Source organism: Sinohyriopsis cumingii, chromosome 9 (assembly GCF_028554795.1).
Source record: "Sinohyriopsis cumingii isolate HCF-2022 chromosome 9, ASM2855479v2, whole genome shotgun sequence".
Classification (NCBI taxonomy): Eukaryota; Metazoa; Mollusca; class Bivalvia; order Unionida; family Unionidae; genus Sinohyriopsis; species Sinohyriopsis cumingii.
This window is the reverse complement of record NC_142969.1, coordinates 122,838,987-122,862,653: the sequence shown is the minus strand read 5'-3', so window position 1 is coordinate 122,862,653 and position 23,667 is coordinate 122,838,987. Positions and strand designations below refer to the sequence as shown.

General features: G+C 37.9%; 1 protein-coding gene across 1 annotated transcript; it reads left to right on the top strand.

Annotated features, from left to right (window-relative positions):
* The first annotated feature begins 1,166 nt into the window (after window positions 1-1,166).
* On the top strand, window positions 1,167-18,406 carry LOC149792820 (uncharacterized). The gene is made up of 7 exons (XM_089969423.1): window positions 1,167-1,330; window positions 1,865-2,027; window positions 3,064-3,274; window positions 10,886-11,156; window positions 15,259-15,363; window positions 15,698-15,807; window positions 18,162-18,406. The coding sequence occupies exons 1-7, from the start codon at window positions 1,225-1,227 to the stop codon at window positions 18,333-18,335; spliced, it is 1,140 nt and encodes a 379-aa protein (XP_089825549.1). The 5' UTR covers window positions 1,167-1,224; the 3' UTR covers window positions 18,336-18,406.
* Window positions 18,407-23,667: the final 5,261 nt, after the last annotated feature.

Genomic DNA, 23,667 nt, shown 5'->3' with positions numbered 1-23,667 from the left:
ACTAGTCCATTAATTAGTTTGTATTTCTCATCCGCGAAAGATTTTTGTCCCTAATTTTGCTATCGATATTCAACCTTTCAAAATTTTGTTTTCAAATTTTGTTCTCATTCACCAATTGGCTATTTATCCGGTAAAATTTCAAATGAAAGTTATCCTTAAAATCTGCGCAGTTTGAGGTGAAAAATATAAACTAGTTGCATGTACTTGTGTCACTTAAAATATATGTAATAGGAGATCAGAAAAGTAGATCAAGTAATGTCAGAATGAGAGTGATGGTTTAGCCGGGGAACGCTTTTGAATACAATCATGAAAGTGCCTACTCTTCATGACAGTGTGGTCAGTCAAGTTCAGTTTGTTTCACAAATGCATGGCCTCTGTAAAGAGATAACCTTGATACCGTCAGCAACCTGATATGACGATAAGAAGAGGACATCGTGAGGAAAAGAAAGGATATTTTAAATGCGTGCAAATATCAAAGGGGCGTGTAAGTTATAAGGAAAGGGGGTGGGGGATACTATACATAAGGCACGGCAGATTAATTAAAATAATCATTTTATCTGGTAATCTTTGATGCGGTTTTGGTTTTGAATGTGCAACAAACAAAAAAACAAAAAAAGAAACTTATTCCTTAAATGTTGATATAGTTATGCTATTGTCTTTAAATGAAGTTTAGTGTGCGGCAAAACTTCAATAATAAAGACAACGATAACTCAAATAACGAATCACTGGAAGGACTTACTCGATCTCAGTGTAACGCGGTCTCTCTTTAGCAACCTCGGAAAATTTAAACTGACCTAAACCAGTAACCATATATTTGGTTTTACGAAATTAGGATGTTCAGGAAAAAAAAACGAATCGAAGCAATGAAAGGTGCTGAGCTAAACAAAAACTACCAAATAAAAGTAACTGCATTGTCTTTTTCGGAACAGTTTGCATATTGCTTGCTTGCCTGTCCAAAAATCGTACAATATAATATAAGTTTGATGGGTGAGAAGATAAATGCTGGCAACATTAAAAGAACATCTATAATATTGTTGACCAAATGACCAATAATTTCTATAATATTATATGCTGAAGAAATGTACAAGCTGGTAGACAATCAGAATTTCCCATTATGAACCCCAGTATGTCCTTTTATCTATGTCCTGAAACTTGGCCGGGAACGTTTACTGGCTCAAAGTCTGAGGATACGTCTACAGTTCTCGATTACCATTTCATGTTATAATGATCCACAGAATGGTCAGAGTTCTGTTTTTCTTGATTGCGGTGACATGCGCCGCGAAGATTCAGAGGAGGGAACTACAGAGACTTGATGACTTTTCCATTCAGAGTAAGTTGATAGTGAGTCGGACAAAAGTTTAAAATATGCATATCTCAACAATAGGTGCTACTGTCCTGAAACGTTTGTTCATCCAGTTAATGACAATTTAGTTGAGGATTGGCGTTTGTTAATAATACCCACATGAACTAGTAGTCTATCGCTGAAATATGCTGAGATTGAGCTTAAACAATTTTTTTTTATCTCTTATGTATTTGATGCATTTTTCTAAAATATGAAACGTTTTTTGCTATCATTTTTTATTATATCATTTTCTGTCTCGCTTCTAGACACTTTTCTTGCTCCGTTTGATCAGCATTTTTCTTTTTATACTTTTGGTGATGTGTCACTAAGATTAGCCCCATTTTCAAGCTAGATTACTGCCAACGATTTCTTTCAAGTTCAAACATTCGAGAACATAGACCTAAACTATGTAACTTTCATCGAAAAGAAAGTAGAAAAATTTCGAAATACCTCAAGAATTTGTTGGTTTTCTGTTTAAAAACAAATGCATTTAAGCCATCTTTTTTTTCTTCTGGAAACCAGCTTTCACAACTCTTTTTCGTGAGGCGCTTCTGGCTCAAGTAGCTACAGAATGGAACCATACACTTGAACTAGGAAAAGTTCTACATCTAAAGATGGGCGACTGTCAAACCCAGATCAACGCAGAGGGTGATCAGTGCAAGGAATGTGCAAAGAGCAGTTGCGGGTATGTATTTCCGGCCCGGAAGTCATTCAATATAGTGCATGAGTTGTATCTTGTGATTTTGAGTCGACCAATCGCAAATGACTCTACATTTTGAATGTTCTCATTTCTCATTGACCAATAGTGGAAATTCAATCTCAGAATAAAGGTTAGAATTTTATAATGTCCATGGAAGTGTCGTACATTCACATGCATGCCCACCACACAGACAAGCTAAACGCAGAGAACACAGAACTAAGGGTCACTTGGTGGGTTACGTTAACATCCCAGTTCCCTGAAACCGTGAACGTTTAACTGAAAACCAGTTATATTCAAAACAGGTAATACCAGCTTGATTACTTTAGATTTAAAGCACAAATATATTCTTCCATCATTAAATACTGCATTCCGATTTCACCGGAATATTGTATTCAGTATTTACTGGAATACTGCATTAAGTTTTTTGTGGAAAATTTAATTCAGTTTTCACTTCAATGTTGTATTTAGTATGCACCAGACTATTGCATTCGTTTTCACTGGAATATTGTATTCTGTTTTCACTGGAATATTGTATTCTGTTTTCACTGGAATAATTTAATTTTAATGTTCCTCATCGTTACTGCGGCACACTATGCACTAAATTTGCCGAACTTATCTTCCACCGAGTTCAATTTCGTATTCTTAAAATCGGTCAAATAAAACAATTTCTTGCTGAAATTTGTGAATAAGTCTAAGCGAAAGATTATTATGGTAAATGTAAACCATTCATGACATCAAACAGGATATTCAATACAAACTCACAGATATATATATATATATATATATATATATATATATATATATATATATATATATATATATATATATATATATATCAGATTCATGTGTGTGTTACATATTTAGCTCGTCTCAGTAGAGACGACCAAACTGTTACATTTAAGTTTGTAGGTCTAATTAATGGCAGATTCTTGATTGATTTATACTTAATTCCTGCTAAAACAATGTCTCTCAAAACCTGTTAAATTCCCCCATTACCTGTTCGTAATCTCATTTTTTCTAGTTCCAGTAACACGCAGGCTGCAGTGGTTCAGAAAGTCGACCTCCTTTCAATCCTACTGAATCCATTACAAATTCTTGAGGGTCCTCTGAGTATGATAGGGGGCACGCTACACAACGTGGTGGACCTTCTGGGTACCGGAGGGAAGACATTCGTAAACTCCATGGCGAACTTGGTTAATACGGCCGGACATACTGTGACAGACGGGTTCAGTGTAAGAATACAACACACAAACATGTGTGCACATACCTATGTGTGTATGTATTTAAGGACAAACATACATGGATAAAAACGTGCATACATGCGGTCGTACGTACGTAAATACATTCGGTCATACGTGCGTACATGCATACATGCATACGTACGTACGTACGTACATACATACATACATACATACATACATACATACATACATACATACATACATACATACATTAGGTATATCAGGAAAAGAATCACAAAGATGATAATATAGGTCTGTAATGTAGAACGATATTGAAACAGACCATATGTCTAGACAAAAGGGAGAATCAAACAGGTCAGTCATAATGTACCTGCTACGATGCCAACGTACCGGCAGCAATGTTATGTGCACTGGCAACGAAATACGTGTCGGAAACCAAAATCTCAGACATGGTTCATATATTTGTTATATTAATATACAGGAAACGCTATTGCGGCTGCCTGCAATGATCACAGGGAATGTCTCAAAAGATCATACTTTTGAAGTATACTCTTTGATAGGGGAAGCCGGGGCTAGTTGATACTTGGGCAAGTTGATACAAGCGGTATTACTTACTTAGTTATTTTCAGGAAAGCTCTGTCTTTTATCTATTTTTAGATGCACGCGAGATATCTACGCTGCATTTCCGGCAAGCCGTAAACCTCGTTGGTCTTCGAGTTATCGGATGTTTTTAATTTGCGAGTTGCGTTGAAAACTTTTTGAAGAATTCTTGCTAGCATTTTGCGAAAGCACGGTAAGAACGACAAATATAATTTTAATACTATTTTATGCATAGATGTTTCCGCTTTTAAACAGAAAAGTGTCGTTCAGTTCCTGCTCTTCCATGTAAAGTAACAAAGAAATTTAGCATGGCCTACCTATCGGGGCTAATTGATACACATGTGCCGGGGCTAGTTGATACTGTATCAACTAGCCCCATAGGCTTAAATGTGTACATTGTTGCAGGGCCTACATGTGTACATTAAAGCATTTTATTAATTTATAGAAATAGGCCTATGTTTGATGTGCTTCAACGTGTTTGATGAATTTGATGTGATTTAATTTTCATATTCAGATTCAGATTCATACTCGAAATCCACCGTGTTCATATTCGTATTCATAATCATTCATATTCGTATCCATTTATTTGTGTTAATTTATTTTATCTTGAGTGTTGCATAAATGTATGCCTAATGTGAACATGAATATGAATATGCATGGTACTTGACAGTTTTTTTACACTTTACTGTTTTAGATGGTACGAACGTATAAGCGGAAAACCACTCGAGGAGCTGGGCTAGTTGTTTTGGAACATGCTTCCGATGAAGTTTTGAACCAGAACCGACCTCTGCGGCCAGTCGCTGATGCATATGGAATAAATAAGATGACTCTTTATCGATTCTGCAAGAAGAAAAAAGAACTGACAGCTTCTGGAGAGGGTGAAATAAAGTACGGCTATGCTCGGCCAAGACAACTGTTTTCCGACGCTGAGGAAAAAGAGTTGTAACATATCTGCTTGATGCATCTAAGATGTTTTTTGGTTTGTCACCAAAAGAAACAAAAAAAAACTGGCTTATGAATTAGTAGTACACCTCAGCAAAGAGATTCCAAACAACTGGAAAGCTAATCTGCCAGCAGGTGATGATTGGTTTTCAGGGTTTATGAACCGCCACAGCAATGTTCTGTCAGTGCGTAAACCGGAAGCCACCTCCATCGGTCGTATCACCAGTTTTAACCGTACAAATGTAAATTTGTTTTATGACAATCTGGAGAACTTATACAGGCGTTTCCATTTTCAACCACAGGCCATATGGAATGCTGATGAGACAGGCCTCACAACAGCACAAAATCCTGGCAAAAGTTTAGCACCAAAAGGTGTTAAACAGGTGGGAGCTGTAACAATTGCTGAAAGGGGGACTCTTGTGTTGTGCAATAAATGCATTGGGCCATGCCATTCCTCCGATGTTCATATTCCCAAGGGTGAGGTACCAAGAGAGACTTGTTGATGGCGGTCCACCAGGGTGCATTGGAAGCTGTCACAAATCTGGTTGGATGACAAAAGAAAACTTTCTTCTCTTTCTTCAGCATTTCGTTAAACATACCAAACCATCCATTACCCAGCCAGTTCTTCTATTATTAGACAATCATGAATCTCACATCTCCGCTGAGAACATCCAGTTTGCAAAGGACAATGGAGTGCATTTATTATCTTTCCCACCTCATTGTTCTCACCGGCTTCAGCCTGTTGACTGCACAGTTTATTTTCCACTGAAACGCTGTTATAATGCACAGTGTGACACCTGGTGCAATGCCCATCCAGGACGGCCCATGCAAGCACTGGACATTCCAGCTGTATGTGTTTCTGCATTCAAGTCAGCCATGACACCAACAAATATTCAGGCAGGATTTGAAGTTACAGGAATTTATCCCTTTAATCGAAACAGAATTTCAGACGACGCTTTTTTGCCATCGTCAGTTACGGATAGACCAGATCCTAGCAAAGTATCAGAAGGATTGATGTTGCCGATTGAAGAATCATCATCACCTGCGTCGGCACCAATTTCTACCGCTCGACGGTCAGCTGCTGAATCTTCCACCGATGAAGGCCAAGAAGTGGTAGGCTTAGGTCAACCTGCACAATATGAAGAAGAACCACAGTCGTCAACGTCAGAAATGGTCTGTTCGGTTGAGGGAACATCAATACCATCAACGCAGCATGTATCAAATGACCACATGGAATCATTTGCTGAACCAGCTACAGCAACCCCTACTGCAACTACTAGTAGGCTTAATGATCCAGAACCATCAGCGTCTACTAGTCCAGGTTCTTTGCATATGATTCGTCCACTGCCTAAAGCCGGGCCACGGAGTGAGAAACGGACAATTAGGAAAAGAGGTAGAACACGAATTCTTACTGACACTCCAGAAAAAACAACTGATTGAGCAGGACACTGCAGCGAGAAGTTTGACTAAAAAGTCCAAGCAAAGCACAGGTCTGAGAAATAAAGACAGTCAAGCAAAGAAAGATGGTGGCAAACAGAAGCGAGATAACAACCAGGACAAAAAGACAGCAAACAGGCGTAAAAAAACAGCAGTAGAAACAGGAAAAACTCAGACTGTTATGAAACAGCAGTCTCGCAAGAGATGTCGTAGACCTTTGTTTCAGAGTAAGAGTGCTAGTTCTGATTCTGAATCAGAAAATTTCTGCCTCATTTGCACTGAGCCATATGGCAACAGCAAGTCACGAGAGCGCTGAGTTCAGTGCATTGTTTGTGAGATGTGGGCACATGAAGCATGCACTGATGGAAGTTTGAGCTTTGTCTGCCAGAACTGTGACTCTAGTGATGACATGTGACTGTGCAGGCCTAACTGATCTGACAGTGACAAACATGTTTTTAAATTTCATTCACATTTTTCTGATTTTCATAACTTTTCAGTTTCTTGCACTGGTAAGGCCCAGTGCTGAACATTTCTTGTAAGGAATGGTGACTATCAATCATGAATGTGTTTGATTTTCAGCTATCTCAGTTATGTAAAAGGGTGCTCAGTTGCAGTAGTTAATACGACTAATGATGTCTCAACTTGCCCCATGTACTGTATCAACTTATCCCAGCATGGGGCATGTTGATACGAACCGGAGGGGGTTACTTTTCAATAAATTTCTTCTTTATTTGTTTACTGGAGAAAATATTATTATAGATTATAATGCCCATATACATGACTGAAAAATGCAGTTGTCAATTTAACTTGTAATATTCTTTGTTTCACATTATTTTTTATATAAATGAAATTGGTATCAACTAGCCCCTGTCTCCCCTACTGGTATTTATTTATGTTGTAGCTGTTAATCTATGACCATTGGACACTAACTTTGTTAAAATGGTCATTTTAACAAAGGTTTCATTTCTTCATACATGTGGATGATTTTCATTCACGCCATAACAAGACCCGATTGAAAATAGTCTGAACAGTTTTCACAGATAGATGACCTGCACTTTTTATAGATATTTTTATGGCTGTGATTTAGTTTTCCGATGTTGTTGTATCTTATAAATAGGTGGGGTGTACTTTTAACTCGATATATAGATTATACCGGTTACAGTGCAAAAATGTGAAACGTGGTTTCAAGCACAAGTCACAATCTGATTATCTCATAAACCTGGATTTTATCAAGCAGCTCTCCTACCACCTATAACATGACAAAAATCAGGTAGGCAAAACATGAGCGAAATCAGGTACACAATATAAATTAAATATACACAACACACGTTTGTGATGAACCCGCCGTGGGCATAGCATAGGCGTGTGGGATTCGGTCTACGTGCAATACGTTTTCATAAGAGAACATAATTCACAAGTATGCGGAAGCAAACGTTAAGCAGAAATATCACTTAAAGAGTTAGACATTAATTTGAAAAGAACAACATTAAATGAGAATGGTTTTCCGTATTGTAACAGTCAAGATTTGTAATGAATTTTCAATGAAATCCAACCGTTTTTGAAGAAGAGTATCAAAATGAAATTTGTATTATTTGGTTTCGTAACTGTACAGCAAGGTCTAATCACATAATGGTCATACTTAAGCGGCAAATCCAGGATGTAGAGCGAGTTGACCACATAATCCTTTTACAGCAAGAAATGATTTATAAATATATTTAACTCGGATGAACATTACGATGCTATTTTGCATGACAAACTTGGATATGAAATTTGAAACTACACACTGTTGCCTGACATAATTGAATATTCAACCTTGAACACAGATTTATATCAACCGTTCGATGTGAGGAGTGGAGGGGATGATAAGGGGCACCATACAAAGTTTTCCTTCAGTGGATTGGCCAGACAGTAGTCCGACAGCGAAAGATGGCATTCGAAAAATTGAAAGTAACACCTAACAATGAAATGTGCTTTCTGAGAGAATATTTGGCATTTGCTCTTTTTGTTAACAATCGGATTGATGAAAAAGATTTATTTCCCAGTGAGTGGGTCAATAACAAGACAACTGTCCAATTCTATTATAACTTCAATTTGTCTTCCTTTTTTTTGGGGGGTGGTGAGGTGAGTGTTTGTTTTTTTTTTTTTGTTGCTGTTTGAGTAAAAAGAGCGTCTAGCTCTAGATCCGTAAGTGCTCTTTTTAGAGTAGATAATAAACAACTTACCTAACGGCAAAGGTTTGCTTTTGAAAACCTTTTATGGACAAAATATTTTTTTAGGAAAATTTTAAGTGTTACTATGTAGTATTCTAAACTTGAAAAAGACATTTGATTTTTTAGAACTTCTTCGATACAGCTGCTTTAAAGGTATCACGGCCTAAGAAAAGTGGAGGATGAAACGGGTTTGTTTTAAAGTTTAATTAGTCTGCCAAAAGAAGAACTAACTCAATCTAGTCCATTGAAAACTTCCTTGTCTTCAGTCTCCAATGTATAGGTTGTACGACGGTCTCGAGAACATGTGGACACTAGTACCAATATACAAGGACTGACATATTTCCGTTGCTTCACTTACCTTGGCAAGCTCTCACCCAGCAGGGGTTCATGGCACAGTGGCCATACTCATCATAGGCAAGATTAGCAAGCACAGCGTTGGATAATTCAACGTACCCTTCGCTAGTTTAAGCAAACATTGTGTTTGTTATCGTCGTTAATCAAAGCTAAAGCATTTATGCGAGATCAAATAATGGGAAAGGTTTCAATAGATATCACTGATACTGCAACAGAGATACATTTAAGACGACAGTGTCACTTTCTTGGAAACATGATGAAAACAGGAAACTTGCAGAATGCTAAAAGCAAAATGTGTGCGTTCAGCGAAGATGTTCCTTGATATGCCGATGAACACGTTCACAGTCCAACCCATCCACCCCAAAATAGCTGTTTCCATGTTAGGGACGCTATTGGGACATCTTGCCTCCATGACACACGATGATAGTTGTACGAACAATCGACATATTCGTTATCTAAACCAGTTCACTAAATATTTACAAGAAGTAAAACGGTATTAGCCGTTATCGACCATCAATGTCAAAATGATGTAGTTAATGTCTCCCAGGTAACTTCATACAATCGAGGTTATAAATATTTATTTTGCTCTGGTGTGTTTTCAAAATCTGTTTAGGTAACGCCACTGCCCTCCAAGACAGAATATGTGTTTGTGCGATTTTACATAGTACGTGTAGAACTCTTGCCAAGAAACACGACCATATATACCATATGATTGGAAGTCAACACATATACCCGTCTGGCTGAACTCCAGTTCAGGATCAAAGATCATGTGTTCCAAGGCCAGCTATATTAACGTTTGTTCATTTTTATCGCGAGCAGTGCAATGCTCAGTGGAGCCAGTTATCAAAACCCTTACAAGTCCCATCACTACAGTACCTCCAAAGCATAAGTCACTGAGGACGGTCAGATAGTGTGTACCAGGTCTTTAGAACCTACTTTACCCACAATTGTTACTTTAGATCTTACTTGATGTTTGAACCCACTAAACAGTTGGGTACTAGCATGTATGACGATGACTATGTTGGAGGTCAGTGTTTGTTGGTATTTAATTTCGCGCTAGATTAAGACAACAACGAGGAAAATGCCTGCCCTATAAAACCAGGTAAACCGAGTGGGGAGACAAATAATGTAACCCCGCGACTTGGATTTCCTTGTCTCTGTGAAAACCCCAACGTAGATTATATTTCTCACCCAATATTTGCCTTTAAAGTTGAAAGAACTCTTCATTTATGCAGTAAAGTACAGTACATTCAACATACACAGTATTCATCGCTCACTATTATTTCTCCACATTGATATGTGGGTCATTCGGTCTTATAGGACACACAGTACTAATTATACGGAAGAACTGAGAACCAGCCTAGAAATGAGTGAACAAATAATAGAGTATATACGGGTTTGGTGGTCCATAATTGGTTAATAATGAAAATTAAAATTTTTAGTAAAACTATCTTTTGAGAGCTTATCTTATCTGTAATTTAAAAAAAATATAGACAAAATTCTATTGATGCAATTTTAGTATTTTTACAGGATTTACTTAGGAGTACTCAATATAGAAAGTAGCACATGATTCATTTGGTGCAGAATCAATAACATGTGTTTCATGCACATGTAGATTAAAAAAATGCCGCGGATCATATGGTGTTCTCCACACAGAAGCTTGCACCAAGGATATTTGTGCATGGAGAAATGTAAGTCTTCTCATCAGCACCCATAAATTTTAAGTTATTGAATTTTGAATATGATAGTGTTTCCATATGTTTACTATGGGAGTTGAATTAGTATCGTGACTCCTATAAAGTTTTATGAAAATTCGAATGCTAATTACAGTAGATCAGCAATATTTGCCGCTTACAGACCTCACTCACAAACAGCTACAATTGTAACTTATTATAATTGTAACTTATTGTAAATATTGCGAAGAGGTCCAAAGCCATGTGATCGAATCGGTTAATGAAGGATGTGGAGTGACCTGTCCATCCGAAGTATAATTTGCCAAATTTGTTTGTTTTTTTTTTTAATTTTGTGGATTTTGTGCATTTTTCATTAGTATTTGGTGTTCACATTGCAAGTATTGTTTACGTTTAACTATTTTCAGACAGCCCTTAATGGTCTCAAGAGCGGTGTAGACGCAGTAGGACACTTCTTCACGGACACTGGCAACACCCTCCTTGGTGGTTTCCATACGATAGGAAGCACTGCGGAGAATCTAGCTGGCGAAATCAAAGATGGGTTGGGCACTCTGGGTAGCACAATTGGCAGCGTGGGGCAAACCCTTGGGAATGGACTCTCCACTGTAGGCCAAGCAATTGGGCATGGGGTGTCAAGTTTGTTAGACGCAGGAAAGGGTCTTATTGGCAGTATTGGCAGTAAGTGGACGCAGTTATTAAATAATTAGGTAAACTCATGCAGATTAACTGTGAAGAAGAGATAGACCTTTCATATCATACGAACCTCTTCATCAAAACTACCGATACAAAAGTCGCAGTACGGAGAGGTGCGTTGTGGCGGGACTCTGTGCAACATTTATTATGTTACTTCTTTAGGCTCGAATAAACAGTAACACAAGAAATAGTGAAAACAGCAAACTTTGAAAGATTTAACAAATAATTAATTTCCCTGGAAAAATAATGTAAAAATGAAAAAATAAGAACTTACGGTTTTAAGAATCAAAGCCAAAAATAATCCAAGAATAATCTACGAATCGAATTTTAGAAGTCCTAATATTCTAATGAATTCAAGTTCGAGTCCCGACGAAAAATCCAAGATAGAAGGCGATGACGTATGCTGTATCTTTCGTGGCGTTGTAAGTTCTACAGTTCTGTGTTATTCACAAACAATAATCCAGTGTTTGAATTAATGAAATGCCTTTGTCCAAGAATTCTGTATGAGCACTCATTTATTTACAAGCAAAAATAATTTTCCTTTAGAATGCAAATAATTCGAATAAAAATTAAACTGTAACTCCAACTGACACAACAGACACTTTCCAGCGTAAAGAAATAGCCCCGACTGAGAAAAATCTATATAAGCAATGATTATACAGTAACTCGAGACACAAAACAAAATTCCCGGATGAGGGTCAACTTTCCAGAACCTTCGAGAGGTATTTACGTATAACGGCACGTAGTCGCATTATGACCTTGACGAAAACCGACCATTTTACTCTAAGATTAGGATACAAATAAAAAGTTACTTCACTGATTTATAAATGAAGTCGGGCACTAGATCAGCTTTATGAATAATTTACAACTGAAGAGTCAAGGTCAAACTATTTTCTAAAGAAAAAAATATCAGGTTCCTAGTAAACAAAACTACATTATTTTGTCATGTAAAGAAAATTTTAAAAACTTGAAACTTACAAACAATTAAATTAAATCACATATAAATTAAATCAAATATACATAACACATTGGCGCGGAAAATCCTTTTAGAAATAATTTAGAAAGGTGTCACGCAGTTCTCACAGGTCGGAGATGTTGTGACTGGTAGATAGGGATTGGGTGGGTGGGGTGAGAGTTTTTGTCTTGGAAAACGTCATTGTAGTGGGATTCCGCTGAGTTTCGGCACTCCATAACAGATAGACACTTTGATTTTGCATGCCCCTTGCCATTAAAGTGTGAAGCTGCGACCAAGAACACCTCATCTGTTTCATTTCAGGCTTTAATATCCCGCGTGAAAAGACGTTTTGCTGTTAGTTTTATACCCCATGCCAGACAATGAAATGAAACTCTTATCTTGAATTTGTTACAACTGAATTTCAGACAGATCTTTAACATCTACAATTGGAACATGGATACTACCACTCAGGGCCGGCGCCAGACTATCTGGCGCCCTAGGCAAGGTTAGATTCTGGCACCCCCCCCCCCGGAAAATATCAATTTCAAAATTTATTAACAATACATTTTTATTTTAAAAAATTCAACATTTGAGCACATACCAAGGGTAATTTGTTTATAAAAAAAATACCCTCTGTGCTCAAATGTCCGGACACCCCCCAAAAAGCACTACTTGATACTATTTTTTTGGCAAAATTAAGACAAGAATAAACAAACATAAAGAGAGGCATTAGTGATGAACTAACAGCATAATAGACAGATAAACATTTCCTTCCTTGTTTATACCATTAAAATAAGAAGTTACCCCCCTCAATTTGGTTTCCGCGGCAAACTGAAGGTTTCGTATACGCGTGATTCCACGGAAAAACTCGTGGCCTATAAAAACACGCGAACGTAATTACGTCCTGCAAGTTTCGTATACGCGCGATTTTTACTCACTCATTTTGCTTGTTCCGGTCAGTCTGGTGTTTCGGTCAGACTAAATCTACCCGATTATTTGTCCCTGTATGAAATAAACCAGGATAAAAAAGACCCTCAATAAAACTGACATTTATTTATTTATTTTTCGAAACTGTTGTTGATTTGGAGAAATGCGCCTCCTGAAATCAGCGCCCTAGGCGGCTCTCTAGTTTGCCTATATGGTAGCGCCGGCCCTGCTACCACTCATATAAGTGGGTTCCCTCCTCTCTTTCCACGTTTTCGGAAATAATTATATGTACCCATGGTGGTCCAAGAAAGTTCATGTACAACGAAATTACAAAAGTCCATACACAGGAAAGCATATGGTGTCGCCCAGGACTGACAGGGTAGGGCTCTCTAATTTAGCAATCTTGGTATTCCAGTATCAAATAAAGGTGGTATGAAACACTCAGTTAAACAGGCTTTGAACTTCATCTGGTGACTTATGGATATTTGTAACCACGTGTTGTGAATAATCAGTTATATGTCAGTGGTGATGGGCCAGTTTTGTATAAAAGTTATTTGGTATTTTGATGAAACTCGTTTCGCTATGTCATGAAAGATATCAAAAGTCAATAAAACTAGAGAGAGTGGTTAGGGTGGATAGCAGCATGAGATTATGGAGAGGGCGGCCTAGAATCTGTTATAACGTGCAACAGAATTCATCTGATTGGTGTTTAATGCCAAGTCAGCACATACGAGGCTATATTGTGTCGAGACAAACATGGGTAAATGTTATGCATAAATACACCGATCCGGTGGCATAGTGGCTAGAGAGTCCGCCTCGGATGCGGGAGGTCGTGGGTTCGATCCGCGGCCGAGTCATACCAAAGACTTACAAAAAAGGTACTAACAGCTACATCGCTTGGCGCTCAGCATTAAGAGGTTAGTGTTAGGACTGGTCGGCCCGGTGTCATGATAATGTGACTGGGTGGGACATCATGTTACATGTCTGCGGCATGATGCCCCAGTGCTTGACATCACTATAAACTGCCACATTGCAGACATCGTAGCGATATGACTGAACAATTGTTAAAGCTACGTTAAAAATCCAAATCACATCACATCACATATGCATAAATACAAGCAACTCGGTCGACCCAACCTGGTCTGGGCAGGATTTTGAACCCAACTATTCTTGCTACAAATCCATCATGCTAAAAATGGATCCAGTACGGTTCCCCCAAAACGGCTCTAAAACTCTCTGAATTCTATGGGATTGCACGCACTCATCCCACTACACCGCCAGTAAATCTAATGTCTAGCACCTTACAACCGCTTCCCGGTACTGTTTTGTTATGGTATAACGGAATAAGGTCTTTTATTGACGACAAAAGTCGTGTTCAAGAATGTAGTATACATGTCTCATACAGAGGTTTGCAACATGTCTTCGATAATCCATTGATATCTAGTTAAATGGCGACATATACAGTTAAAATGTACCTATTTTTTTATTGACGCTCCTGTTGACTGGTAGCTTCCTGCTGACAGACTGTTAAGAAAATTGGAATTCTTCAGCAGATACTGTATCTGTGATAGCTGCTATCACTATATTATGGTGACTGCACTGAAAGCTATATAAATCTCACAGTTCTACATGCAGCTTGCTACATGATGTTACAAGTTACTATTTTAAGAGAGAGAGAGAGAGAGAGAGAGAGAGAGAGAGAGAGAGAGAGAGAGAGATTCTTATTTTATGATTCTTCTTTCTTGTCTCTATATTTTAATACATATTCAGTACAAATGCGTTTCCTAAAACACCAAAGGAGGGTGAAATGGTGCTCTTTGAATATACACAATAACGGTGACATTTCAAATACACTTGATCAAAGCCTGAAAACACTCATATGTAACGACATTGTTGGTATCAACATCTGGGTAACTGTTTTTGGTGTGGGGGAGTTGTCAGGTGAAGTAGGTTTGCGCGCAATCAAAATTGCTATACATCTCGTGTTTGTTTTTCTGTATTTTAATTTAAATTTATTTATTTTATTTCTTATTTTGCATATAAATGTAGTAATAAGTGAACTCAGATTATGATCTTTCCCATTGCGGTGGAACTCGAATTGTATCGTGTCTTTGGATGTATTCCTTTGTGCCTATATATTCCTTTGTGCCTATATAACAGTCTAACGTCATGAGAAATGATTCACAATCGTTATTCTTATCTCAGGTTTATTTGGCAAGCGTGCGTTGGACAGCCAGACGTTGCAGTGTATGCAGAGTTGTGCCCCTTGTCGACCTCTTCTCATGGATAAAGATAGCATGGCTAGGGCAAGTAAGTAGGTACACAAGTAGACGGATTTTCTTTTTGCTTTCATTGTGTTTCCCGAAAATACTGATAAAATTGTATTTTAATACCCTTAATTCATTTTGATGATTTTAATAATCCAAGTTTTACAGTAAAGGTTGTCATATATATATATATATATATATATATATATATATATATATATATATATATATATATATATATATATATATATATATATTGATTTTCGGTTCCAGTATAAATTGCTTACTTCTCAACAATTGAAACAGGTACCAGTCAATTACCAAAAACTTTTCAGTTAGGTGGGTGTTACATTTTTATATTTTTTTATATACAACAGTTTGTGGGGACGAAGTGGTGAATTTCAACAATACATTTAACGCCGGTGTTCTTCATCTGTCGTCAGTCTACAACGCCACCATTGACAAGGAACATACGATTATTCAAAGTGTAAGAATGGCAACCATACAAACACTCATACGCACACACACACGCTCATACACGCGAATATTTACGTTCATGGCGGTAAGTGGTAGTGAATAATCCAACTTTTAAGTGACGATATTTCAGCATTATATTATGTGCTAAAATATGCAAAATATTGGTAGCAATCTTTCGGTTTCGACTTTGCGGTGTTTGTTCTTCTTTCCAATATTCAGCTTTCTGTCATTCAATGACGCCTGTCGCGTGGCTCATTGAGATCTGCACATAAAGCGAATCTGATAAGAAAAAAGCAACTGAGTTTTCCCTGATGAGATTAAGTGATGTAACATATACTTTTGATGATGAGATGACAATTTATATTGTTTCAGTGATTGGACACTCGACTTAACATTTAAGAGGGTCAGCCTTATGGCCCAGGTAAAATGAAAATGTTGTTTGTGTAACATTTAAGAGGGTCAGCCTTATGGCCAAGGTAAAATGAAAATGTTGTTTATATAACATTTAAGAGGGTCAGCCCCACGAACCCATTTTATTCGCCTTAAGATCATCACCTTGCGCCGCACACGGTCGAGTGCACCGTTGTAAACAAGTTCGTCCAGATGAAAGCAGAAGCGCGTACGGGATGGATGAAGATCACTCAAACATTCTGATTTGGTTTGTCCGTCACTTCAGTAAGCCTGGAGAAAACGAGGCCGAACGCAGCGACAGTAGCTGTGCTCTCATTGTGCTGCTGCTTTTTGATAGAAACGGGATGCTGACGCGCCTCGAGGTAGGTCAAACTCTTCTACAAAAACCAAAGAAAGTTTTGGCGTCCATAAGTAATTGAAACAGGATATATTAACATCGGCAAATGTACAGCGGCCAGCCCAAAAACCAGACTTTCAGCTTCAACCCACCCCCACCCCCCATCGCCAGTAAGCCTCTGGTGACTCACCGCCTGGCCTATCTCAACGGTAATAGAGGTTCGGAAAAGGCTACACTCGAAATCACATCCTTCTCGGATAGCTGGAGCTGTGGGCGTGCAAGTCATTTTGCTGTGGTGACCATGACCAAGTCCCGTCCAACAGCAGAAATCCACCGACTGACGGGCTGAGAGCGACCGTAAAAGGTGAGGGCTACTACGAAGAGATGGAAGAAGACTCTTAAAACTCAAAAAATGTGATGCCCCTTAATTATGACAATGTCCACTGACAAACTCACAAGTATCTTCCCACGAACTCAGGTCAGTGCCCATCAACTCTTATTCGAGCACCAGAAAGAAAAAAATATTCTGACACGCTGGATCAATTCCTATACCACCCAAATAACAGGAAGCGCCAAGATATCAAATTCACGATTTACGGGACGAATCGTTGCACCACCTACTGGGTGGGCCGAGATTATGCGAGATGCTACTGAGCGGGAAATCCGCAAGGGTATCCAAAAGAAGATTGTCGTATTGAATAAGCAGGACAAGGTCTTCTAGATAATCTACTGCGTTACATCAGTAATATGTGGAGATTTTAAACGGCTATTGATTTGTATTGTGTCAGGTCAGGCACTCATCCAGCTCAACGGGCGGTGCAGTGGCAGGTCGCTTACTAATTTATTAAACTGACATCAGTCCGGAACCAAATATAACAACTGACATTGCCAGCGGCACAAGCGCATAAACTCAGAAACATCATGCACACATCCTTCCTGTATAAACGGCACAAAACACTTACCTAAAAAAAAATCATCCCGACAGTACTGGGGCAGGCTTCGTGTGGGCATCTCAGGCAACAACTTTTTCGACCCTTCTTTAGTCCATCTGGGGCATTCCGCCTGTAAAAACAAACATTTTAAGGCTAGGCAATGCTGGAGATGTGTCCGTATACTTTCATACCTCACTGCAAGTCATGGTAGACGGAGGGGGGGGGGAGGGGGCGAGCAACAAACAAAGTTGCACTCATCGGGGTGGCCTCCAGATCATAAATTTGGTTTGTCCGCCTCCCTGTTGCTGCATGCAGTTGAGAGTTGAACATTCGCTCTAAACATGCTTGCTTCTAAAGAAGACAGCAGGCAAAGTTTAACACAGAACATTCAAGTTCAGTCAACATAGACACGAGCAGGCATATAAACTTCAAACAGAATATACGATAATATAATAAAATATAATAATAAACAGGGTCGTGTCTATTTATTATGTATTACGCTGAGGTTATACAAAAAGTGTTTTGTTTGAGGTATTTAATGCTTGCCCATGTTTTGTGGTGACCAGATTTCAAAGTCATATGGTTCGTATGGAGACTGATAGGAAGACATCAACGTCTTCAAAAAACAAAGATGAAATAAACATAACAATGTTACTGAAAACTATTATTTCATTTTTTCCACAGATTGAGATAGACCAAGCTTCCGTCGCTGGCGATATGGCATTTCATACTGTCTTCATCACAGCTTATTACAAAGGAAGTTACGTCAGATATCAATCAGATATTCCCTATTCCATGATGAAAATTCCCGAAACCGCTCAGAAAATGGCGATGGAGTATTGGAGCCGCATGCAGTGATAATTTCCACTACGTTCGACCCAGCAGTTGTTTATTGTATCATTGAGTGGAATTAAAACCAAGCACTATAATCACTACATGGTATAGTGTGTGTGTGTGTGTGTATGTGTGTACACGTAATGTGTGTGTGTGTGTGTATGTATATACACCTGTGTGTTTATGTATATATACCTAATATGCGTGTTTATGTATAAACACCTAACGTTTGTATATATATATATATATATATATATATATATATATATATATATATATATATATATATATATATATACCTAATTTATCAGAACTTGAGTATACAAACTATTTTCCTGGGAGAATCGTAGATTGTGTCATGCATTAAATAGTTTTTTTCGGCCTTAATTGCAAAATTCCACCGTGAAAACAATACATTCGAGGTAATCAAAGAAGAAACAGGTGTATACACAATCTAACGTCAAGCACCTTGCAAAGCCGCCTTGTTCATGTGTTATTCAACGACCAGGACACAAGGCATCAAAACTAAGCGCATATTCCCCCCCCCCCCCCCCATAAAAATAAAATTACAATAAATTCAAACAAAGTAGATCCAATATATTTATCAGTTCTTTCATTCTAAACTCAGCACAACAAACGTATTATTATTATTATTATTATCATTGACCGCTCCATTGGCCTAACGTTTAAAGCGTCTGCCTCGGATATGAGAGAGATCGCAGATTCAAACCCCAGCCGAGTCATATCAAAGACTTACAAAAAGGTAATAACAGCTGCCTCTCTAGGTTAGTGTTAGGACTGGTCGACCAGTTAGGATAATGTGACTGAGTGAAACATCATGATATACGTCTCCGGCATGCTGTCCCATTGCTACACGTCACTATAAGCTGACACACTGCCAACATCGTAGCGATACGACTGAACCTTTTTTTTAAAGCTACACACACATTTTATGCTGCTGTGACCCCATCTCAAACTGCTAAACACGTATACCTTTTCACGAAGCTAATCCATACTATCATAAGATCTCGTAAATATTGTACATTATTATATACTCATTTCTTTCTCCGTTAACTTTACATTGTCGGAATCGTTCAGTATTTTACGATAGGGAACTCGCGCGAACTTCATATTGCACTTATATAGGAACTACTTTCTATTGTAAACAAACAATGGGGTCAGACGCCAGCACTTTTGATTTGTAAACAAATCGTGTACACTCACGTAGTAGGCGCTTTATGATTTGGCTGATAAAATTAGTTTCTGAATGAACTAAAGCATATGTTTCGCGGACTACCACATACCAGCTGCTTTGCTATATTCTGCGCTAACTTTTTTGATACAATGTTTCGGATTTAGGCTGGCGATAGACGCCATATTTCATAAAATTGCTGGGTACCTACAAATAACATGCAAGTGACAAGGAATAAACTGTCTTCTTTAGCTGGTAATAAGAATGGCAAAAAATATGGTTACATTTTTACATTCTGAATTGCCTCAAAATGTACATTCTTAGTTCTGCAAATCCGAATTACATGAGCCATGTCATGGGTTCTCAAGCTTGATTACACATTTCGAAATTGTACTGCAATTTCGACTATATTCTAAGTGCAATTACATCCTCCTTACTGCACTCAAAATGAAATAAGTATTAAATTCCATAGCGTCTTTTTGATAATTGCAATTGAAAGACTTCATTTTTTCCCACATTATGATTTCAAAGATTCATTGACAGAACAGAAACACACGTGCAGATGTAAACACGCTGCTCCGTCGCCGCTGAAATCCGATGTACTTCATGTAGACTTGGCATAGATAAATCCAGTCCATAATCACGAAATTTCGTAGAAACGACAAAAATACCAAAATTTATTTCTTACATTACGGAGAAGTAAATACAAATGACACATACCCTAGATTTCTTACATTCATACTTGTAAGGGAAACTTCACAACAAGGTCACACAATTCGTACCCCCTGTGTTATGTTACTGAAATCGAGAATAAGAATGATTCTAAATTTCACAAGGTTTCCTATTCAAATTACGACGTTTTCGCTCAACACGATATTGGGACCAATATAATAGTGCACTTGAAATTTATGAGATTGTAGAAACATAGTTTACATATGTAACAGACACTATCAATTATATTTCAATGCCCTAAACTAAATCTCAGTATCCAGTACTCCATGAGACCAAGAAAAATCTCACAGCATGTAAAGAAACTGCAGGGTTCAAGTGTGCATACCAATGAAGTAAAATTACTAGATATTCACCGATTCCTAAATTGGCATAAATCAGCAGCAGTACTGGTCATTGCAGCACGTTGTAATAGATATGAGATTCACTAGCGATATCATATCGTTGGGGTGGCTAAACAAGATGGTGAGGGGGCTATGGGAAGTGAACCCCTGAAGTTCATACATTAAAAATTGGTCACTTGACATTGGACCATTGTACTATTCTTGCGCAAGATTATTGGATATTGTGCACACTTCGAGTAAACAGACACACAAACGTTTGCTTTGATGCCATTTCGAGGACAGTTAGGGCCCTTTGAAATTTCGGAAACCTCCTCCAACACTTGAACTGATCCGACCCTGCTCTTTGAAGCAAACTCTCAAAACGTAAACATTTTTGAAAGTCTCTACCTTATTCGGAAAAAGGGTAGAGTCATAGAACATTTACGATTCTCTTCACTTAGTCCTTTTCCAACAATGCAAAATATACTGCATATAATATCATTATCACATCATGATTTGGGTTTTGACCTTGACCTGCGAGATTGATACTCAAAAGAATTTGAGAAATTGGAGCTCGAACCAACAAATTATAAAACGTTTGTGCTGGGATTAAATTAAATATACAGATCCAGCAATGAAATTTACGGATGATACGAATGCGAACTCCTCAATTTCGTATCAGGCTTAGAACAGAGGAACGTACAGCACTTCAGTATTTGAATAAGAGTGCAGCCAAAAACAAGATTTATAAAACCAGGGTCTAGTCTTACGCGTCCGTTACGCCTGCACATTGCTGCATTAACATAAATATGCACGTTTCAAGTTTCGTATTTGCTAGCCTGGTAACAACGTAAAAACCATCTTTAAAACGTCGCAGATGCTATACGTAATGGTTTAGGTGATGTATACGTCAGAGCCGCCGACCGGATTTGTGGGCCCTAGGGCAAATCCTCCATTAGGCCGCTATGATTCACCCCCAACCAAATTCTTTTCTTCGGTGTTAAGCACCCTGACCGTTGTGGGCCCTGGAATTTTGACCTAGTTGTTTAACCCTATCCGCGGCCCTGATGTATATTATACTAAAGGTTTAGGTGCGGTGTGTTATACGTAAAATTCTATGTGCTGCATAATATGTAGAGGTTTAGGTGCTGTGAATGTAACACCTACAAATTTAGGTTTTGTGGGTATAAATATGTAGAGGTTTAGGTGAGACGGATGTAATAAATAAAATGGTTGAGGTGCTGTGAATGTGATATGTTAAGGCTGAGGTAATGTATATGTAATATTTCAAGGTAGAGTTGATGTGGATTTTTTAAGGTAAAGGTTTAGATGATATGATTATACTATTGTAATACCTAACTAAATAAATCCTAAATAATTGGCACTATTAAGAACTACATTCCTTTTCCAATAATAATACTAATAATGATAATGTAAAAACATGAAACAAAGTCAGAAAAACACGAGGCAGTTCACTATGCTATAATACCTTAACACATTAACCCCTGGAGGTTTTTGTCGTTTTCGTCTGAAATTCGAGTAGGAAACACATTTTGAAAGCTATTTCTGAATACATCCTAAAACTACCAACTTCCGGGTGATCTTCCAATAACATACTGCCTAGTTGTGTTAGAAACATCTTTTTTTTTTCATTGGCTATTTGGCTTGCGCATGGGCAGAAGGGTAAAAGTTGGATTTTTCTTTTTGTTGCATAAGGGACCCATTATTTTCGTATTGAGACCACTATTTATTCCAAATGCCCATCTTATCCTACTTTTTGCAAAGGTTCATCTGTTTGTTTGCAGTTCATACCGGTCTGCATTAGATCTGAGCCTAAAAAATCTAAAGTCCGGACACAAAATCGGATTCCGACCACGGGCGTATTTAGCAAGAAAAACAATCGGGTCCAACAAATGAGGTTTTTCCCTCTGTATTTTGTAGTGCAACTAGAAATTCCAGATTATTTGGTATCATTGTAGAGCTACATTTGTCTATCTTTCTATAATACCACACACTTTAGTGTATCATACATGACCTTGACGCTACAGAGCTCGGCAGTAGGCTACTACCTACTGCCAAGTAAACTCGTGTTAATGGTATTGTGAAGTTTTGCATGTGCATTGTTCATTGAACGTGTGAAGATTATTTTTGATGTTAAACGTTGAGATGTGAGATGATGTTTGATCTACGAGACTCTGGCATATTTAATCATGTCATTTTTGTCTGTCACTAAAAACTTCTACCACGTGTGAGTTACTTCTAGCATTCCTGAACGTATGCCACCCACCCACCATTGTTTAGATCGCCGTCTGCATCTCTTATAAAAGTGTCTTTTATAATAAATGGGAAAATAATACATTGCTCTGGTCCTCGTAATGTCACGCTGTTGTCATGAGTATTAATTAATTCATCAAGGAATTTATCTAAAGACATCAACAGTTCTACAAGCCCTGGGACATCAACATTAAGTGGAAAGAAGTTCGCATGTTAGCAGTTATTGTGTCATATTCATTTCCATGTTGGACCATGCGTGTGTCGTGCTGAATTTCACATGAATAGTTTAGGAAATTAATTATCTTACCTTCCATGATTTTGGAATATCAAAGCCAGAAATATGATATTAGTCCATAAATTAGTGACTTCAACCAACCGGTGGAGTTTTGTTACTGAAACAGCGGAGATGCAGGATAGTGATGAAATCAATGTGCCCAGCCGAAGGATCACATTTCTCTTGTCAGACTTTTGTTGAACAATACGTTAGAACTAATGTTACAGTTCATTATTCTAAGTTCTTGGTTGTGTAGAACTTGTTATTTTACTTTAATGTGCAAAATAGTATGCATTTGATTGGGACTATTTATAACCGTATTACGACTCATTGCATCAGCAGTATGTCGTACTATCGCTCGATTCGCACCGAAATTCACTTGTCCGTTTCGTTCATTTCTACACAATCATAGGTATGAATATACAAATAAGATTAAAAGTAAAAACGCACACATAGGACATTGAGAAGACAATTTAATTCTATCTAAATTTTGGCGTTCAGAGGTATTTTTCCCTGCAGTTTGAACAGTTTACTTCGTTAGTGCCATGGTTAGCCCTGAGAAGG